We start from the raw sequence: 22,420 nt of genomic DNA on the forward strand, positions 1-22,420 counted from the left end.
CCTGTTACTCGAGCTGTTACTGTTCATTTCCTTATGCCATTGCTGTCTCCAGTACATTGTTCTTATCTGAACCCATGATTTTTATCCACTGTGCCACCAATTCTCCTGTCCAGCTGCGCCACAGGGAGGAAGGAGTGAGAATGCAGTGGAACATTAATGGGGAAATACCAATCCTAAACCAAATCAATGTACTGAGCTGATGGAGCTTGGGCATCAAGCWTTCCAGATTCCTTTCCCTTTCAGCTGTAGTTGCTATATCTGTATGTACCTTGTATCACAGTGACAACAAATAATCAACTCCCCTGCAACGGAAATAATGTTTTTTTGTGGCAGCTGGTGTATGAGATTTGTGAAGGATCTGTAGTAAAGCCTATTGCCGCCTCATCTTAGACCTGTGCTTACTTTAAGTGAGCAGGATGTGCGTGGCAGTGTGGTGTGCTCACAATACTTTAACCTTATTTCATGAGAGGCAGCTACTTSCAAAGCTAAAGATGCTTTTTTTTGTAGCATCTTTGACCTTATTAGAGTTGACTTCAACCCTGTGCGTATGGAGTGAGCACCCTGAATCATGTGCAACTTCACATCAGCCATAAGCAGCAGGAAACCAGTAATACCCTGTTTAGAGTACTTAACATTTTAAAAGCATCCATCAATATTAACAAGAGTGTTAAGTAATTTCTTATCTAGGAAAGTTAATTACCAAAGCTAATTAATGCTACATAACTGTGGCCACTGCTACATTTATGGGGACACTTAAGTTCTCCAAGGCTAGAAGACCTCATGAAAAGCAAATTAGAGAAACATGCAGTAAAACACTCTGGCAGAGGCAACGGCAACTACCTTAATTTTCCAAGTGGTCACTGGTATTAAAGTCTGTTTTATCTGTCAGGACTATGCAGACTGCTGGTTACTTGGAGCTGCACTGTAGCATTAAAAATTTGTAGTCTTCTAGGGCTTGGTATGACATCTCTTTCTAAAATCAGGGAGAGCTTAATACTTCCGTGCATGGCAAAATTAATCCCTTAAACATGCAGACAGGGCATCCATGTCCAGTGCAAGGTCAAAATGCTGGAACATGCTTCTAACATTGTAAAACGTATCTTTCAGATCTCAGATCAGCAAAATAATTCTTCCACACAGAAATCCTGKTTTTGCATCATGTTTTACAGAGCACCCAAGGCAGAAAACTGGGCAGCTGCCATTTTTTTTTCTTTTGAAACTGGTAAGTGGATATTTCCTGCTTGTAGGTGACTCTCTTATGAGGAAAGGATGGTGTAGCTGAGCCTGTTCAGCATCCARAAGAGATGACTGAGAGGGGATCTCTTCAACGTGTATCAGTGTCTGAGGGGGAGATGCCAAGAATACGGTGGTGCTGAGCAATAGGACAACAGGCAGAAACTGATGCACAAGACATTCCACCTGAACTTCTTTAYTCTGCACGTGACTTAGCACTGGAACAGATTGCCCAGAGAACTTGTGGAGGTTTCCTCATGGGAGATATTCCAGTCTGGATGCAATCCCATGTGGTCTGGGTGCTTGAGCAGGGAGATTGATGACCTACTGTTGTCCTTTCCAACCTTACCCATTCTGGAATTCTTTGATTCTGTGAAGGGAAGCGGTAACACTGCAAAGGGATGGGAGTTGCCCCTTGACCCTGACTGTTCCATATTCATAATCTCTGCTGTATGGTGAAGTTCAGCAGCTGTGCTCTTCTGTTATCCTCTAAATTCAACAAAGGAGGTCAGGAGAAAAATGGACGGACACAATTCTGAAATCTTAATCCTTGACTTAAAAATAGTTGCCAAATATTGCACTTTCAGCAGTTGCTTCATTTCCAGAGCTCACAGTTGTATGGCATGATGACAGCAGGTGTATTTCACAGCACAAAGGCAAGAAAACAAAAACAAAACCCAAAAACCTCTGTGGTATCTTTCCTCACTCTGACATGAAATGGAGATATTGGCAGAGTGGAGAAGTCTGTCCTCTAGAAAACACACGTGGTTTTTAAAAGGGGTAAGTGGCTCTGCTGCTCACCCAGCAGTGAATTGACAGAGTAAGGCAATGCTGGAGACATGGCAATGCTGTACTGTACACATCTGCTGAGGYCTCCAAGCCCACTAGCTGAGCAGAAGGACTTCTGTCAGAGGCTGAACAGGTGCAATGGTCACTTGGAGGGCTGGAGGTATCTGGATATTATTTAGACCCTTGAGAAGTCTCCCCTCTGCCCACCTGTCTTACTCAGCAGCTTCAGCTCTTGGATGATGATGTCATGTGTGACTGCTTTGCACATGTCGTACACAGTCAGTGCAGCCAGGCTGGCAGCTGTGAGAGCCTCCATCTCCACCCCTGTCCTCCCCCAGCTCTGACAGGAGCTGCGAATCACCACTGCATGCCTGGCCTCATCCAAGCTCAGAGACACCTCAACATGGTGCAAGGGGATGTTGTGACACAAAGGGATCAGCTGGCTGGTCAGCTTGGCCCCCTGAATTCCTGCAATTTGGGCTACTGCCAGCACATCCCCTTTCTTCATCTGGTTTTGCCTCACCATCCTGAATGCCTTCTCACCCAGGAGGACCACGGCACCAGCAACAGCACTTCTTCTGGAATCTGGCTTCCCTCCAACATCAACCATTGYGGCCCGTCCTTCGTCATCAGTGTGAGTCAAGCTGTCAGAGGCACGAGGAACCTTGGTGCAAGATCCCGAATCCCTGGTATGGAATTGAGATCCTGAATGTGCCTCTTTGGACTGACAGTCCACAGAAACTTGGCCAACAGAAGCATCAAGGCACTTTGCATCAAATGTGGAGCTTGCATCCTTCTGGAAGACACAGTAGCCTCGGAGCTGGGTTTGTAGAATTTCTGTTGCTGTATGCCCCTGTTTCTCTGTGTGAGATCCTGGCAGGAAAAGTTGTCCTATAAGCTTATTTTTCATTGATGCTTTTCTCTTTTGTTTGGGTAAACTTGCTCTCAAAGTCAGCCAGTGGCTAAATGTGTGGCCCCACTGTTTTAAATTTGGGGGGTTCTGTGGGGCATCTTGGCACAGTGGGAATGACATCAATGCAGRCTCTGGGGAAAAAAACAAAAAGTAACATGAGAAGAACATCTTACAGACTGGAAAGCTGAGCTGCCTGTAGCAGCTGAGAACCCTGTCMGAGCATTGCTTGGGACTTCCTGTGCTGCAAAAACCTCAATAAACCCGCAAACATCCACCTTTTATCCTGTGGTTCTTTCTCTTCTCTCTGATCAGTTCCCTACATTTCCGGGTTTGCTATTACAAGCCTCAAGACTCAGAACATGCATTTCAAGGTCCCTGACAAAAAGAAACATCTCGCTTTCAAAAAGTATCAATGCCTTTTGAGAAACAGCAACCAAGAAAGCTTATAGGACTATTAGTTCTGAAGAAGAGTGAGTCACAGCAACTCAGCATCCATTTGGGACCATCCCCAGCACCACCCTTCTTGCAAAAGCCTGGCAGGGTTAATAGGAAATTCTTACATTCAGATTCTCAACTCTGCCTTTCCAAACACCACTGTCCCAGCATAGGTGGCTGCACTTCCTCCTTTCATCTCCTTCTRCAGGGCAGGGTCATGCCAGCACTTGAGGACAGCAGGGACCAGAAGCACCGCAACTGCACTGTCTACAAGCTCAGAGGGTGCTGGGAACCTCTCGTAACATTGCCAGCTCTTAACACGCTAATGACAGCTGAAGTTTAAGCACTGGAAAAACCACAGTCCTCTCACTGACAGATAGATTTTAAATCTACTCAGAAGCATGTTCCAAGTTGAGCTGGCAGAGCTCCCAGCTGGCAGAGAGGTAGTAAGCCCTCCTGCCCCTTTTCACCATTTAATCCTTTGGTTTTGGCATTTGCACTGGGCTAARTGCCAAGTGTGAAGACAGAAGAAGCCTCTTTCACATTAAAATGAATAAAATGTTTTGTAAGTAAAGAAAGCAGTAAAGAGGTATGTGGCTAAGCCCTGGTTTAACAGCACCATTGATAAGCATGTTTCTCTTTTTGAACCTCCTCCCCTCTCTGCTCTGAGAAATGTGGAATTAGGTTGTGGTCAATAACCTCCTTTGGTACCTCCTTTTCAGTCTATCCACAGGTGCATCAAAGCTTCCTGCCCCTCTGCATATTGCTGAGCTATCTCTGCTGCTCAAAGCTACAGGAATCGCCTTAGACTGTCCACATGACAGTAACAGGCACACTGTGGACAAAGGTCTGGTTGTACTCCCCCCTTTTTTTAAAAACAAATCCACCAAACTCTTCCTTGTTAGTCCCAGCCTCTGCTAAAACGAGACTGATGTACTTAGCATCTTTTTCATCCAGAGWAGCCTCCAAACATGGGTCTGAAAGTACTTCCAATTCCTGAAGCTTAAATCAACCACAGATTTCATGACTTTAATCACTGCAATAACCTAAATTCAGGCAAATGCCTTTTTTCATCTACAGCTGATGGCCTATCCACAAAAATTAAGATTCCTGTAAATCTGAAGGCTTATGTTAACCTCAGAGGAATTGGATTAAATGGACATAAATGTACTGAGTGCAACATTGCTTTATTTTAGAAGAGCACAGATAATCATTTTTCTTATTCCTCTTCTCTTACTCTCTCTTTTCATAGTGGGGCCTAACCTGAATACTCCTCTTGAAATCTGGGAACTCCAAGTACTCTGTTCTTCTGGATTCTTAGATTAGCTTTAAAGCTAAGCTAAACCCCGTAAAAGTGTCTTGTTTTCAGGAGAAGCCAGACTGCAAAGGCAGACAAGTACTTCCTTCCACAGGGTAAACACACGTGGGTGGGAGCAGGGGGAGAAGTTTGSTCAAGTAGAGTGGGACGTAAACAGACAGCAAGAATCTGTAATGAGTGCAAAGCATCTCTGCTTTTCTGAATAACCTACACTTCTTGAAGTTGTACTTAGTCATCTCTATTTGCACCCAAATTGTTCATCTACCTACAAAAAGAATAGATAATGGCTTTCTACTGCACCATATATTGAAACCATCTGACAAATTCCATCTCCTTATATCTTATTACTGCACCTCAAGTTTAATTTTGTCTGCTTCCAACTAGCACAGTCTCAGGGGGAGAAAAAAAGGCCGGAGAAACTTAAATTAATGAAGAAATTCCCATAACTGAAGTGAACCCAGGAGAAGAAGAACCTGCCAAAAGGAATATTTTGATTAAGGGAAATAAGATACAAACCATATAGCAAAGGATTGGACAACAGCAGTGCAGAGAAGATGCCAGGTTTGGCTTACTGGGTCTAGCAAAACCAATTAGYGATTTCCACAGCATTCATTAAATTTCATTAAATTAATTCCATACACACACTCCCCCACTGATTGCTTGCATGCCATCATTATTTGAAGTTTGTAAGTAATTCAAAACATAATTAGGAAATCTCCTAATGATTCTTCGTGTGTCACAGTGGGAAACTCTCCACTCATCTCCAGTCTCTCCACTGATGCAGTGACTGCCAGAAGTCAGTCTCAAAGGGACATGAAGAAGCTGAAGGAAGGGGACCTGGACAGGCTGCCTCTTTCACTGCATGTCAGACAATGTTAGAACACTTTTCAAAAGGAAATCTGATTGATCTGATCTCTAGATATCCAAACATTGCTATGAATACTAACTTTGGAGTGTGGGAATTCTTTCAAAGGCAACTTGAAAATTTTTGTAGGTCCCAGTGAGCTGTCAAGAGTTTAATGTACTATTTTTCATCTTAAAAAAACCCAAACCAAATAAAATTTTTTCCTCATGCAGCAAGTCAATACACACTTGAAACAAAAGGTCCTGCTTACCCTTTTTCTGGAACACAATGCAGCAGTGGCCAAATACAAGAGAGCAAAAGCAAACCCAAAAAGCCAATCTCACACCAGTCAACATCGAAAATTATGGACCTTTAAAGCGGGCACCAAATGAAAAACATCCCCAGTGAAGACCTATTTCAAAGACCTCTGTGGATTCTATTTCCTAATAAAGGCAACAAAAGTACAATCCCTAGGGGTCTGGTTTAAAAACAGAGTACTTGTTATTATATCACCTATTGCAAAGACCTGCAAATTAATGAATGTTCCCCTCCCAAGGGTACCTGTTTTAAAACCTATATTTTAAGCTGCCCAGCAGCTAACATGTTCCAAAACATCAAGGGGAGGAATAGAGTTTGTATTAGAAACATAATGTTCAAGCCTTGTACCCTTATTTTGTTTTTTTTTTTTTCCCCATTCCTTGTTGGCAAGGAACAACAAAACATCTTGCAATTAATCTTACAAAGCCAACTCTTGCAACCATTTCTTGAAGTCTTTGGAAAGATAGCTATCTTACAGAACAGGGAAACATAGGCATGGAGTAGGTAAAATCACACTGAAGGATATACTAAAAAATCAGTAAAAGTACCCCAGCAGTGCCACATCACTCATAAGCAGAACTTCAGGCAGAAGGGAGAGTTAGCAAACATCCTAAATAGACACTAGAAGAAAAGAAAGGCTCTTGCTTCATAGGTGTCACATGGTTATGTTCTGAGACTTTACATCAATAAGAGGCAATTTCAAAAGAATGATGGCTCACWTCTCAGATTCTGAAGAAGTAGTGAGGTAGGAACACTTGCATTTCTGTCAGGTTGCTGGCTATATAGATTATAAAAAAGTTGACTCTCTTAATCCATGGTTAAAAATTCATTCTGCATCCTTAGAATATCCTGCCATATTTATATGGCAATATGGTCAAAACTCACCCCTAACTGTCTTACAAGTAACTATACTGTTCTTCTTAAGTATAAAGGAAGCTGATAGGAAATAAGGTAGGCAAGTTGATTATCCCTTTGGAAAATGTAACAAACTGCCATAATTAGAGAAAACAAAACCAGCACTATCAATTGGAAAACTGAGTAAGGCTTGGAAGGGACATTAAACCTTTCTCCCTCTTCCGCTTCAGCATGTTAATTATAATTGGTTAATTAAGAAGCCCATTTCTTTGCCTAAACCTAAGGCAGAACCACAAGCTAATCTTAAAAGCCCAATCTACTCTGCTCCCACAAAGACAGAAATGGAACAAAATCATTGTATTTTTTACGTACTGATTTGTCACCCACCAATCAGGATCATTGGCCGGTTTTTCATCTGGGAAATGTTAAACATGCCTAGAAATAAAATAAGGAACACATAAAAATCCTGGCTTTTTAGGCTTTAAGTCATGCATGTGCTTTACATATTTAGTTTTCTGTTCTTCACAGTGCAACCTGCATGGTACGAAAAACAAAGCTCAGTAAAGACCAAGGGAACTGGAGGAGGAGCAATCTAGAGTGGTATTGTTGAAAACTATAGCAGCYGAAGTCTCCAGGCATCCAGCTGCTATGGGACTATCACACTGTAGAACTCTTTCCCAGAAAGCTTGCTATAATGTGAATTACAGTCTACCTACTAWAGGATTCAAACAGTTTGAGATTATCTTGTCTCTAGCAATGGTATTTGATTGTAGTAGTTCTACAGATAAGCAGTTAATAAGTGTTCCAGTTTAAAGAAGTTCTATCACAGAAAAACCCAGGGACAATACTGAGGTTAACACAAACTGGGAGAAGAGAGACAATGCTAAGTAAATGCTGCTGATGGCAAAATGCCTTTAGTAGACTCTTCCACAGCTACACTCTGCTTTCCCAAACCAGAAATTCATAAATAAATGATCTACAAATAAAGGAACCCCTTTAATAAAGGAATCCACCCACTCCTTCCCTTAGGTAACTATTTTAACTGGGTCAAACCAATGTATTTTGCAACTTAGTCTATGCTCAGATGTAAAAGCTACCTTCAAATTTGTTTCACACGTTAGGAAAAAAGGAGAAAACTTAGTGTTATTAATCTGTCAGAATCTGAAAAAAAAAAAAAAGGTCCAGAGCATATTTTTAGGGGACTAACCCACGATCACAAAGCCAGTTCATGTACAAGAGGCCAGCATTCCCAGCTGGAGCCAGATTACAAAAATACAGTTAGGTTCAGATGTGAATGTTTATATCAATATAAATTCAGAAAAGATTAATACAGCCTGAGGATGTGACTGCATCATTGTGGACCTTGTGTCATGACCTTATGCAGAGCATTAGATGACCTTATGCAGAGCACTAGATGAGTGCCTACAAATTCCTGTACACTGAAAAAGAGATTTGTCACTTCTAGAAACATGTTAATGGATTGACAGCTCAGTTTAGTCTGAGTACTTCTTTTACAGCAAACTAATTTAGAAAAAGAAGAGGGATCCAGTACAACTACTTAGCTTTACACTTTGCTGTTGCTGTCATGAGCAGTGGTATTCACATCTATTTGAGAACAAAAGTCATTCTGAAACTCTTTCAGACAGTCTGGATTCTAACTCTCATGGAAGATTACAAGTTTTCCCTATCACTGCTGTTGCTATTATTTCTCAAGAACAATGAACATACCAGCATGCTGTTTCTTTTTTCTTCCCACTGCTGCTCCAATGATTTGAATCAACTCTTCCTCTGAGGCACCCGACCGTAGGTGATCCCTCAAGGACACTTCAGAATTCCCAAAAAGGCACACCTGAAGCCAACCCAGGGAAGCAGAAGAGAAGAAATGAGAAAGAATAAAATAAATCACTTTTACAAGTATTTTGTACTAATCTCAGAGTGAAGAGCTTTGGAGAGAAGGGAACATTTACAGAGATTATTTTCTTTACCTCTCCTCATGTGCACGCAGACAGCCTAGGATGTTTATGCAGCCTAAGCTCGTTGGGCCTTCAGGCTGCCTCGGTCATCTGACATTAGGCAGCAGCACAGCTGTTGTCAGTATCAGGTGACAATGCATAAGTGCCAATTTTTAATTGAAAACTTTAATTTTCCCCCAGAAACTGCCAGTTTCAACGTGGCAGGAAATGGTTATCCCTCCTTGTTCTACAGTCGTTGAACAAATGTACAGGCTACTCTTGAAGGAGAAGAGTTACAAGTTGTTTGGGAAACAAGACAGGATCCTTGTGGAATGCAAAAGCCAAGCCCTCACAGCTGCTTGGATCCTTTTTTAATGGGAAATCATCTGCTTGTCATATGTTTAAGATGATTTTGAATCAAAGATTAGAATAAATGTTTATGTTTATTGGCCCTGCAATCATGTTTTACAGCTAAAGTTAACTATGGTAGCAAAACAGAGAAACCGAAAAAAGGTGATGCAACATTTCCCTAAGAGCCTGACAAGACGGAACAAGAATACATACAGGATAAATAAACAGGAATTAGCTGGTRATAATTATGAGTCTTCACATCCCAGTTACTTTAATGGGATGAATTTCAATACTATGTTCACTGTATGAAATCAAAGAGAATCCTGTTTCACTACCAACCTTTAGGTTCCCATCTGCTGTTATCCTCAGCCGATTGCAGGAYCCACAGAAGTGCTCTGACATGGAGGTGATAAAGCTGATTTGTCCCTGGAAATGTGGCACCTTATAACTCTACAGAAATGGAGACAAGAAAAGAGTCACATACAGACTCCTAATTTTTATAGCTCTACTTGAAGACCAGAAGACATTCTAACATAGATTTTCTTCAGCCCTAAGATAACATAGAAACAAAACAAAAACAAAATAAAACAAAATCAGTTTTATCAGGTGTTCCAGTCTATTCTGTCCTGTTTCTGGAAATTCCCAAACTTCTTAAATACTTGCTCTTGTAGTTATCAACTAACAGGGGATGCCAGTAGGCAGCATGATACTCAGGCAGCCATGAGCTAGAAATCCCCATGTGACACTGTACACTCTAAAGCAATAGTTTTTTTTTTTTTTTATGAACAACTGTTCCATCAGGATTGTTAATGTGGAGATATAGGCTAACAAAAGTTTCAAAAGCTGTAAACAYAGGATACAGGCCTGGCATTCTTTATATCTGACACACATCTAGAAAACACTTTGTAAAGGTAAACACTAGCACTTAATGCACATTAAATCTCATGCAGGCCGCTTGATCAAAACCCAAGAGTTACTACATGGAGTATTTTTTACTTGGATGTCAGATATYAATGCTGAACTTGGGACAATTTGGGGATTTGGGGCAGGGGAGGAATGGGGGCACATTTCACATGTTCTTTGTCCAATCCCACCTTGGCTGTGCTGGAAGTTTCACAGGGTAATTTCTCCAATTCAGGCCATCGCTGTTTAATTGTATCAAGCATTTCTTTGTAGCTCACCATCTTCTTGAAGTTCCATTTATTACCTAGAATTAAGAAAATCAGCCTAACTTTAGACTGTGGATTTTATTTTCTTAATTAGCAGAGAATCACCTTCACATTCTCCATAAATCTCACTTTAGCCAAAAGTGTGCCAGCCCCAACTTATCCTTCTACAGCTTATCTAGGGAAGCAGATAAGCTGCAAAAGATACAACATAGAATTCAGGCAATTCCTAATTCCCTAAAAGAGCTCATCAGCCCCTCCAGAGACAAGCTCACTTCTGTCCAACAAGAATCTCAGAGCAGGAGTACTTACCATCAAAGGGCATGTACTCTATGAACCGCACATCAAGGGGCAGATCCTTTGTAAAATCCACAAAGTCCAGCACTTCATCATCATTGAAGCCTCGCATCACCACACAGTTCACCTGTGGGTAAAGCACACACCTGAAATTTATGAGGGGAGCAAGACTTTCTTCCCACTTACACAAGGTTTCATAGTCCTTGCAGAAGGCAAAATAGATAGAAATAACTCTTTTTTTCTTTTTTTTGGAAGAAAAATGATGAGAGAAGTTGGCAGGATTGCAGTGGTATGGATAATAATTTCTGCCTAACTTGTCTAAGTTTTTACATCCAACCTAACTGTTTAGGTTGTTGAACAACCTAAAGTTGTTCAAGTTGTCTTGCTACATCGAAAACTAATATAAAAGCTAGGTAACACAGACACTGTCTTACCCATCTAAGGTATGGCTGCTTTTACTGTTTAAAATGACAACTCCACTCTCCAGTTCTACATTGTATGGATTCGGTAGAAGTACTGGCAAGTTACCTTCCACAGCACTCTCTAGGGCATATCACAGATACATTCCCTGGACAAGGAGTGTTCACAGCACACTCCATAACCACAGGTTACAGCATAACTACCTCTGCCTTCCTCCAAAAGAGAGGTTAACACTGAATTTTCCATAGACTCYTCATAAGCAATATTTACATTGGAGCCTCATGCCCTCTGTAAAAAACAACAGAAAGCTGTGGAGTTGCTAAAACACTTCTGTTAGCAAAGGCTGCCTTGTATGTCCAAACATCATGGACCACAGTTTTTAAGAGTTTTCAGGAAAGCTTAAAACCTAGTTTAATTTCAGAGGGTTTTCACAGCTCTATAGCCAAAGCTGCTTATACATAACAGAACTTCCAAAGAACTGGTGAAACTGAAAGGCACTACACTGAAAGGAACTACAAGTGCAGAACTACAAACAGCTGAGTTAGGGTGAAGTTCCAAGTGAAGCTGGTCTACCTGCACCCTCTAACTTGCTTTCCCTCTCACACTGCCTCTCAAAATAATCTGCTCTAAGAAGCTGAAAGAGAACAAAACAGGAGAAAATTAATGTCTTTTTGCAGGTTAGCTCCTGCCTGTTAACTGCCTTGGCCAGGCYCACAGGTGGGTCAGACAAGTGCCAATTCAATAGAAAGGGCAGGGGGAGCCAAGTACACAGCAGGGGCATCCTGTAGTGACACAATCAGTAGGCTGAGGGMAATAAACCTGCACCCTCAGCTGCACAAGGAGATGACATGAATTGTTCTTGTTACTTCTTGATGTGATCTTCAATTTTTTCTCCAGTTTCATTAAAAATTATTCATGGGGTGGGGTGGGAGGTGAGATGGAATATAATTAATTCCTTATCAGGGGATCTGCATGTATGGTAAAACACAACAGTTTCAGAGTAAATAAACACTGGTTTTACCTTAACAGGACAGTAGCCAAGTTCAGTAGCTTTGTGGATTCCTTCCATTACCTTATGAAAGCCTAGGATACAAAAAGAGTGAAAAACAATCTTTATTGTTTAAAAGCAAAATGCAAAAGGAGGTTATTAAGTACAAGACAAAAAGATGACAAATAAAAACCATTCTGATTCAGTATACAGGGCTGCAAGTAAGAAAAGCTGCAAATAATGAGATTTTAATTATACTCCCACCATAAGCCCAAACACTACCAGTGTTACTGTGCTCAAGTTATTGAGATCAGTATTTATCTGGTATTGAAGCAATGATACTGGTATGGTTTTTTACATCATTAGATATCTATGTATTATTAACATGATTCTCCACTTCCCTGAAAGTCCCTTTCCTTGTGTTACATTCTTCTTAAAGGGAGTGGAAAGAATTTGTGAACTTTCTTCAGATGAAATGAAAAAAGAATAATAAATTAATGTTTATTTTACAGTAATGGCTCATGTCTTTGCTACAATGGCAGAATTTCATTGTTCTGAATCAGACAGCAATGGTACTAAGAGATTTTTAAAAGGAATTTTCTAAAGTACATTTGGGGTGAAGTGTGTTTAGGAACAAACAAAAGGCCCTTGATTCCCTGTTCAAACCTGGCTACAGATGTAATTGGCTTCCCAAAGCTACTGACTATCCATTAGTCAGAAGATCAGAGGCAGCATTTTTCAGGATCATCATTACTATGACCAAACATGGGAAATTAGTGAACAAAATGTGGCAGAGATTAGAGCATTCAGGAAGGCAGTTCAYTTGACCTTTGACCCTCAAAAACAAATGAAAGGTATCAAAAACTACAGACTTCAAGGAACSAAGTGCCCAGTTTCTTCCTACCATTTTGTGTGGCCTACACCTACCAGATGCTCTCAAACACAAGTATATATTTAATTTAGAGCAAGTATCTTTGCCCCTACACATACCTCTTAAAGCTGGAAGAAAAATAAAGCAACAACGCAGTTTTAGAATTCCAAAGTCATTTAGGAAAGTCTCTTAATGATCTCATTCAAACCACTCCTTCTGTCAACTTCATTTAAAGTTAAGACCTTTCATGAAGGCATCAATTTCATAGTTGGCATATTATTCCCTCCCTGCCACACTCAGCAGCTGGCAGAAAACAAAGGGRAGCAAGGATGGGACAGTAAACTCCTGAGCTCTGGACACACATTTCTGRCGAGTAGGGGTGCTCAACTGCTCACTTCATGTTTGTGAATGCCTCTTCTACCCGGGCACATTCTAGACTAAGTTCCATTCCCAATCTGCAAGTGAAACTTGGGTATATGAGACCAAATACTTTGTGAGACTAAGCTCCTTCTTCCAAAGCTGTAATATTCAGCAGCAAATACTCTACACATGCTAATAAAAGAGCAGTATAGTTCAGAAGTTTGTGCTGACAATCCCCATGCTGCTCCTAGTCATGTTTGTCTGCACAGGTCCATCATCCTCCTTTCCCTATGATCTACCAGATTGTCTAGTGAAGAGATCATAACTTCATTACTCTGTAGGTGCTTTAGCAGAAAAAAGCAGCAACTCAATAGCATTCTGTGCATACTTAATATTAGCTGCATTCAAAATCAGAGAAAGAGAAAAGGAAAGAGACAAAAATTTCACATCACTGCTCTCTGGCTAGTAAAGATACCATAATGCATGGACACAAAAAAGGAGAAGATACAATTATTTAATAAGCCAGTTCTAATGCTAGTCGTGGCTGCAAAAAGAGTGGTGAAGAGCAAACAGAAGACAATGAAATAATGCTTGTAAGCAACTGTTTGAAGCCATGGCTTGTCACCCTTCTCAATCACCACCTAATTGTGCATGTGCCCAAGAAGTTTGCAGCATCTGTGGGATATCTCATTCTGATTAAGCAAGACTGCAGGTGGAATATGGGAAGAGAGATAATATACTGCTCTAAGCACAGTCCATAGCCACAAATGGGATCAAAAAGCTCTGCAACTGCTCAGAAAATCTTATGTCTGACCTCAGCATTACAGAAAGAAGAAACTCAATGTAACTAAAAAGGGCAGCAAGCAACCACTCCTCCTCTTTCACCCAGTGAAAAATGTCAATATTTTCATCATATTTGATTTCTTCTGAAATCAGAACTTTAGCCAGCTTTATAGTACAGAGAACTTTAGAGCCRTCCAGAAAAATCCTATGTGGAACAAAACTTCCCAGCATATAATCTTTACAGGAAAAAAGGCTTCAAGCCTATATTTAATGTTACAATTACAGTACATCATTACCTCAGTTTCCTTATATGAAACAAAAAAAAAGGACAAGCCATGAAACAGGTTAGACTGGCTATCTGCATGAAAGCATTTTTCATTTGTTCATCCCTTAGAATGTGGCAGATTGGGAAGCAGAAATATYACGAAACTTTAAAGTACTTTCACACATCAGTGAAATCTCTGATGATCTCACAGTCATTYTGTCCATCCTAATCATTTGCAAGAACAGATGTGATACAGGGCAACTGCACCAAAGATACATATTTGCTGCATCTTCTTAAAACTCTTGACTTTCCAGCAAAACAAAAAAAATGATCCCAAGTTGCTCAGGTTCCTGGCAAACTCCATAATCAGATGCCACCTTTACTTTCCAGAGAAGTTATCAGCCTGTACGAGTCCAAGGCCAGGAATCCCTCTCACCTTAACAAAGCTATATCTTGTTGCCTCTGGAACTGCCACAGGAGACAGGGTAGGGCAGGCACTCTATTCTCTGCTCATTCCATACTTGGAAACCTCCTATTAAATAAAAACCCTCAAAAAAAAGAAAAAAAAAAAAAAAAAAGGAAAAAAAAAGAAAAAAAAGGAAAGTATTTTTACATAATTTCAGCCTTCAACCTTAACAAAAGAAAGAAAAAAAACCYAACAACCAAATTCAATGCTACTGTTTTTACCTGATTTCTGCTTAGAAAAAAGTATCTATGATTTAGAGACCTTTTTCTCCTCTTTAAAAATATTGAGTAATAGAAACTTCCTTGTTTGTTGTCTATGCTGTTCAGTTAAGCAATTTCTCACTTTTAAAGAAAAGAGAATATTTATGTAAATAAAAATTACATTCATTCCCTAGTAGCTTTTAGTTTACTATATAAGCAGCACATTTCTAACAGCTTCTAATCAGATATGAAGATGTGTGGCCTTATAATTCAGGAAGCTGGAGGCTCAAGTTTGCCCCTTCAGTAGCAGAAGAAGGGCTTGTTCCTACTGAATGTCACAAACCAGGTAATATGCAAACACAGAGAGCAGAAGGAAAGAGCACAGTCAACACTTGGTTGTGATTGGATACTCCCAGATACCACTATGGGAGCCAACTGTGCCATGACACAACCAGATTAATGCAATAGCACACACAGGAAGGGCAAGGCTCCAGTCAGATTTATGATAGGAACTGATTTCTACACCATGACACAGAAACCTGAAGTAGTGCTCCCATAGAGACTGTTGACAAGGACACCTTTCCACACCTGCCAGCAGAACTTTGATAGCAGTGATTCAAACACTGGCATTACTTCTCACAGCTTTCCAGATTCCTACAGTCCTTTCCCTTCATCTAGCTGAGGCTGTTGCACCATCTGGTGGCTACTTAGAAGTTTTGCCAGATTTAGAATGATCAGCTTCAGGATTAATTTAAACAAGGATCTGTAACACTGGGCATATCCAAGCATTTTTGAAATTTATCTGGAATTACTTGCTCAGTAGGAGAGAAATTACAAAGCCAGTAGTCCTCCTCAAATTACCTCAGGCATGGTTTATGTTTATTCCTATGAAAAAGTAGTGGATATGGAACATCACTAACCACAAGTGAGAGAGACCTCTGCTAGCACACCCCAAACATAACTTCCAGAAACTGCCACTRTTCATGACAAGAAGTTCAGTTCTTGCAGCAGCTTTGTCCCCAGATACTATAGCAGGAACATGTGGGTTTTTTGAGCAGTACTAAAGAAGAGCAGCACACAAGACAAATACAAGATTTGATCGAGAGTCCTCTTGAGATCTATGACTAATCATTCATAGACTATATAACTAACTGAGCTGAGTTGAGTATCCTCTATCAACTCCAATRAAAGGGGCTCTGTCTGCCTAAGCATTGTCAAAAGAAAGAAGAAGTCACTCTTAAATAAGCTAGTATAGACTGCCTTTCCTAGCCTCAAAATTACAGCAATTAATTTCCCTCCCAAAGTAACTGAGTGCAAAAGATATAGCAAACATTTCACAACATTCCTGCAAGTATTAACACAGTTGCCTTAGAAGACAAGTTTGTACCTTTCCTTCGGACAATGAACTCAAATTTAGCTGGCACCAAAGTGTCCAGGCTAATATTAATGGCATTCAGTCCTGCCTCCTTCAGTCGGGGCAGCAGTCTGGTTAAGTTGATCCCATTGGTTGTGACAGCAATGGTTTTCAGCCCTTCTAGCTTGTACAGTTGACCTAGGAAATAAAAAGTAAAAGAACACTTTAAAGAAGTAGGTAAACTACACAAAAGAGGTAAGTTACACAAAAGATCCATAAGATTTGTGAAACAAAGAAAGAAGAACACTTTTTGTGATACTTTGGTGTGAGGAAAATGTGGACACTTCAGTGCTTCAGCCATCTTCCAGCTGTAGGAGTTTAAGAGACCAATTCTAGCAAAAATCCATWTCAAAAGGTATGAGAGACAGCAGTTTATTGCAAGCAAAACTGGTGATAAAGTTTTGTTTTATTAAAATGGACACTAATTTTGTTCCTCAGAATACTCTTTCTCAGAGTAAATACCTACTTTACTGTTGAAAGGCAGTCCCTGATTTTGTGTACTTTCTTTTCCTCATCTACCTTTGCAAACTGAATTTTATGTTCTGCAATAATAATAAGCGGCAAGCCAGCACTTTCACAACTGACACGTGACCTAACWGTTTATTTAGTAACTTCTATCCTACAATGCTTTACCAAAAACCAGTTCTATCCCAGAAGTAGCTGCCAGCAGCAGTGACTTTAAACTACTGAAAGAAATACCACATGCAGTCCTAACTAAACAGAAAAAGGTCAACATATTAGACTATTACAGAGAATCCAAAGGAACAAAACACTTGCACTTGACAACTGAAATATTTCCATTACCAGTGGTAGCTTGGCCAACTGGAGAGCACTTACGCAAGACGCTAAAAGCTGGCTAACAAAAGAAAACAGTGTAAGAAACAGTTAATGTAATGAAATTAAGATTTTAGAAAAGAGCTGCCCCCTCAGAAGTCAAATGCAGAAATCCTCAGCATACCACATCTCCAAAGAACAGGCTTTCAAACCTCCAGTTATCAGAATACCTGATAAACAACTTGCAGAAGCCACAGCRAAGTAATTTACTTTGTTTTTTCCTCCCTCCCTCATAACCTCCACCCTACCTCCACCCTAATTATTCAAGAAATATTTGAAGAACCCTTACTCTTGAGGCAGCTGTAGTTAGAGCACAAATATTTCATAGTCCCTTTTTACCTCATTATTTTACCTCTATTTGTTCATGTTGATAAGGGCTTTATTTCTGCTTTATCTCATTTCCCAGCYCTTTTCAAAATATTCACCCTAAGCTGAGTTCAGGACTTTGGAACGGGTCAAGCTAGGTCASAGCAAAGATGCTGAAGTTTACAGCAGCAGCATTTTGGAACATAATTGAGAGCTCCATAAAGACATGAGGTTGTAGGGAAAGAGCAATCTTTACTAAGAGAGATTTTCTTCCTGGCCTTCACCTCTTAAAATCCTCCCAAATGACCAAGAATAACCTCCTCCTAGAGGACAAGTGCTACTGGCTCAATTTTGGCAAAGATTATTTAATACTAGCTATCACTAGCATCCTAATCTTCGTGAGAGTAAAAGGATACACACTGCAGCCAGAGGATAGTTTAGGAACATCACTGCTTTTATTTATAGCCTCAGAATGCACAAGATGCTCAGCCTCAGAACAACTGAGAAAAAAAGTCTAGGTGCCATACACACTTCATTGCTAGAAATGTAAAATGCATAAAGGTCTTGAATAAAACTAATGTCATTCTGCAGCCTAAAATAGAAAATTTTTTAAAAAGCAGCTTTAGCTGATTAGGTGAGCACAGGCAGCAGCTGATGTCCATGTACCTTCTTCCTTATCAGACAGGGCAAGATACAGGATGAGGCACTGAAAATACATTAATACATAGGATCACCTGTAGTAACAAACTGGACAGTAGACAACTGTGACAAATTAGAGATGGAGGCTCAACATTAACACCAACTAGTTAAAAAGAACCAGTCAGAACACTCTACTAAGTGTAACCTTCCCATTGTCTTGGGTTTTTTGGTGTGTTGACCTCTAAATTCAAAAGGTATTAAAGAGACTTCATAACTGTGTAACTCTCTTTGTACATGTATTAAATCCTTTTGCTGACCTTTGGTCACTGCTTTAGCACCAATCACCACAAAGGCAACTGACAAAATCTACTAAGTAGAAAAGTCCATAGCATAAAGCTAAAACTTGTAAGTCAAATTCAAGCCATCATGYAAACCATTTTACACTTCCTTTTTCCTTTAGGATCAGGAGCATCTTCTTAAATAGATAAGTTTCTTACATATTCTCCTCCAATCATTTCCTTAACTGCACTTCTGATTGAGTCCAGAAAAGGTGTGTGTATCTCCTAACACATGAACTACCAAGYCTACCCTACATCACTTCACTCTTGAAATGGGTATGTTGCTATAAAAAGTCATCCAATAGTCCATCCTCCAYCCCATGGAAAATTATTTTGTCAGTGCAGATGTGTACTCCTCAGACTATTAATAACRAACAGCTATCACAGAGTTCATATCTGGTGCTTATTTAAACTCTAAGTATCTCAAAGGAGATGGATTCTACATTCCACTATCAGCTGCTTCAGAAAACTCTCAAACATACGTCTTCAGCAGTCCCCAGGACATAATTTAGCTTTCAGCAACTGTTAGATGCTGACTCATAGTTTATGTATGTGCATCCTTTAATGTGGATTTGAAATAATCTAAGGAACTGTAGAAGGTCTCTCAATAGCATGGTCTCCTACAATAGCTTCAAATTACATTTCTTCATTGAAGCAACTAAAAAACTTGAACTTGAGTATTAAAAAATGGTAATAGAAATCCAGCATTAACATTTTTGAGCTTTACTGGTATTTCACAGATCATTTATAGAGTGGAAAAAGGCTTGCTGAAAATAAACCTACCTTAAACCTCAACTCCATTCAGCACCTGAGATACTGTAGCCAGCTTCTCTTAAATCAGCTGGAAAACCAGACTTTATCCCAGACCAAACCAGTACATTRTGCTAAGATGGCTTCAATAAAGATGCTTTATTAAAATTCTGCAGAAGACATTTTTGGCTTGATTTCCCTTCAATGAGTTTTCCCATAGTTATTACATGGATCTATTCAGTTTTGAGACTCTTATCTTGAATCCAGACTGGGGCACTATAGAGTAACACCAAAATCTGAGAAGACCGGAAGTGCTTGTAGACCTAATTCAATAGGCCTTAAAAAAACCCAGGCATATTAATACAAATCCAAGACAGAATGAACTAATGCAACAGCAGAAACATCGTAGCATCCCTTACCTTTACCCCAAGATGACTGTTGTCATCCATTAAAATGACCACTATGAATTTGTCAAAGTTCAGCTGTGAACATGAACATGGGCAGAATAATGAAAATCCAGTAGCTCAAAAAGATCCACTTCTCTCTTTCTAGCACAAAAATAAACCTCTGAGAATTCTACCATTGGAGTAAAGCAAAACAAAAAGATGTTTATCTTTCCAGTACCARTACTTCTGGATTGCAGCAATACAACAATTATGTTGCAGTGGCCTGACTACTCCACTTAGACTGTCAACATCAGAACAGCTGTGTTAAGCGTAAGTCATTGGCTACCACTGATAAATAAAGAATGTGCCTATAACACACTAGGAAAGAAAGTTCTGTGCTGAACTGATGACACTGTTGATTTCAATTTGTTTTCATGCCAACACTATATGCTGAACAGCAAAGTGTTATTGTATTTTAAGCTGCAACCCATTTTATAAATCTGGTTCCCTATTATAGAAGCCAATAATTATATCTATTATCCTTGGAAAGAATCCATTATCTTGAAAGAAACATGTCTCTCGAAAGGTATATAGCTCTCTCAATTCTAAAAATACCTCAAATCCATCACATATGGCCAAATAACCCAAACAATGATATTTCAGAGTTCCAAAATGTTAGTGCAATTTCAGAACTCCTCACAAGCCAGCTCACTCCAGTCACACCCTTTCTAGCTAAAACAGTTTTACAAACAACATTGCTCTGCTGCTTCCTTTGGAAGTAATCTTTTTTGGAAAAGGTCTTCCAAACCCTGAACATAACAGATCAGAGGCAGAAACCARCTGTTTTCTGCACAAAAACTCATTGTATTGATAGGCAATTTCTCTTCTTTCAAGACCTTCACCTTCCACATAAATACTTTCTTATCTCCATACTTAGAAGGCCATATGTCCAGAAACAGACAAGTTCAGTTGTCTACAATACACCAAAATGCACCTGCCTACACAAACCTTGATCCAATACATTGCCACTACACAAATCTACTGAAATTTTCTTAACATATGAGACTTTGGACAAAGAAAAAGAACACCTGACTCAAGGRAAAAGATCCAGGCCATTTAACACAATACAAATCAAAGCAGACAGACTTTTATAATTTACTGAGTAATTTACCTTCCACTGAAGTAATAGTCTTCATCAATAAATGTAAAAACAGAGGTATTCCCACCATTCCTTAATAAACATAAGCAACTGACATTTGTTATCACAGTAAAAAAACAAAACCACAAAAAAACCTGCTCCTAAAAAATCAAAGGGAAAGTTTGTTTTGTTTATAAGCACATACCAATTGTTCCTCCCCAGTGAGGACCTGGTCATATGAATTCTTGGTTTTTCACCCTCAGGCTGCATTATTGCAAGCTACTCTAGTAGATGTTGAATATGAAAACAGTGCTAAGTTTAGCTAGTATAATACAAAAAGACATAAATCCCATCCAAGCAGGAAAAGAGAATTGGAAGTTTTTTGAAAGGTATCTTGCATTTCACAGAGTTGGGAAAAAGCACCATGGCTAAATGTGTAATCATTCTTCAGCTTGCCAGACTGTGTTAATAGACAGTTGTAAGTGCAATTCTTGGATTGACATGCAGCAAGTCAGTCTGAAACACTGTACTGATTTGGAACTCACCCACAATATCCACCACATCAGGACGGATAAGTGGCTCTCCACCTGTCAGTCGGATCTTCTCCACACCTTCTTTCACAAACAGTCTGGCTAGGGTGATTATCTCCTGGGTAGTTAGTAGCTCTGATTTTGGAGTCAACTGAACACCTTCCTCAGGCATACAGTACTGACCTGAAACAAAGATTGCAGAAATACATGAGGCAAAAAAAACCCCAGCAACAATTAATCTAATATTGATAAAAAAAGGCATCATGGGCAACTGTCTTTAATAGATGTCAAATGAAACCAATTGTGCAAAAATTTTAAAATCTCCTAACAATATCCTGATTTCCTTCAGAGGAAAACGCAAGACTAATTTGATGTGCCTCAAAATTACAACAGATCCACTTTGAAGGAAAAGATGATTAATTTCTATTTAACGTGCATTCAAACAGAGGTACCAAGTTAAACCAGCAAGTACTGGGCCATCACCACAGACTTTGCAGATGTAGCTGTGGGAATGCCTAGGTATAAGCTCTTCTGCTTACAGAGACTTTGGGCACAGAAGCATCATTATCCAAACCACACCAAGTCTGATAAAAGACCTGTCACTTCCACCTGTCTCTGGCAGATCCCTAGGTTTGCTCCTGATTCCCCATCCCATCAACAGCTCAGCCCCAATTAGTCTCTATCTGTCCTTTACCATTACTTTGTGAAGACAAGAAACAGCACAGGGCAAACACAGCAATAGCACCCTAACCCAAACCTTAGCCTTTGCACAATATGTGCAGAAAAGCTTTGTGCAAGGAACCAGCAGACACTTACACCTGAGGTTGCACTTCTCAGTCAAAGAAATCCGCAAGTAATTGTGCTGCCGCCCAAAGCTGTCTGTCAAAAACGCAGAGAAGGGAGCAGCATGTTCCAGTACAAAGCGTCCTCTTCCTGAGCTCTGCAATTCCTGTAACAAAAACAGGCAAGTGTTAAATATTTGAATAGTCACCCTGTCAACTTGCTGTGCAAATATCTACTTTGAACTCAACTGATGATTATTATTCCATTCTTCCTCACATAGACAGCTGTCCAAAAAACACTGTCAAAACTGGCCATTTATTGATCAAGTTTCACACCCTACTTAATTCCATTTCTACAATTTTCCCTGTGCCTCTAAGATACCTGTCTTTGCCACAGGTGCTTCAGGTATTTTGTGCAGAATACAAGGTTTTTTTGCTTAACTGCCTGTCTCTTCACTTCCTAGAATCAATGATCCAGA

The 22,420-nt window shown here is 39.8% G+C and overlaps 1 protein-coding gene across 6 annotated transcripts; it reads right to left on the reverse strand.

The window, feature by feature from the left end:
- Positions 1–1,517: 1,517 nt before the first annotated feature.
- Positions 1,518–22,122, reverse strand: MOCS1 (molybdenum cofactor synthesis 1). 6 transcript variants are annotated; one of them, XM_057371075.1, is made up of 10 exons: positions 21,976–22,121; positions 21,175–21,342; positions 16,212–16,376; positions 11,913–11,974; positions 10,487–10,598; positions 10,103–10,215; positions 9,348–9,458; positions 8,434–8,554; positions 7,093–7,140; positions 1,518–3,066 (listed from the first exon to the last, which is right to left on the reverse strand). In XM_057371075.1, the coding sequence occupies exons 2-10, from the start codon at positions 21,329–21,331 to the stop codon at positions 2,198–2,200; spliced, it is 1,758 nt and encodes a 585-aa protein (XP_057227058.1). In that variant the 5' UTR covers positions 21,332–21,342; positions 21,976–22,121; the 3' UTR covers positions 1,518–2,197. The 6 variants fall into 6 exon arrangements, with proteins under 6 accessions (XP_057227058.1, XP_057227030.1, XP_057227018.1 ...); XM_057371084.1 differs by having other exon boundaries at positions 3,002–3,066; positions 7,078–7,140; positions 21,976–22,122; XM_057371047.1 differs by lacking the exon at positions 16,212–16,376 and having other exon boundaries at positions 21,976–22,033.
- Positions 22,123–22,420: the final 298 nt, after the last annotated feature.

The sequence above is a fragment of the Malurus melanocephalus genome, unplaced genomic scaffold (assembly GCF_030028575.1).
Source record: "Malurus melanocephalus ecotype Western Australia unplaced genomic scaffold, MMel_1.1 scaffold_5, whole genome shotgun sequence".
In the NCBI taxonomy this organism is placed as follows: Eukaryota; Metazoa; Chordata; class Aves; order Passeriformes; family Maluridae; genus Malurus; species Malurus melanocephalus.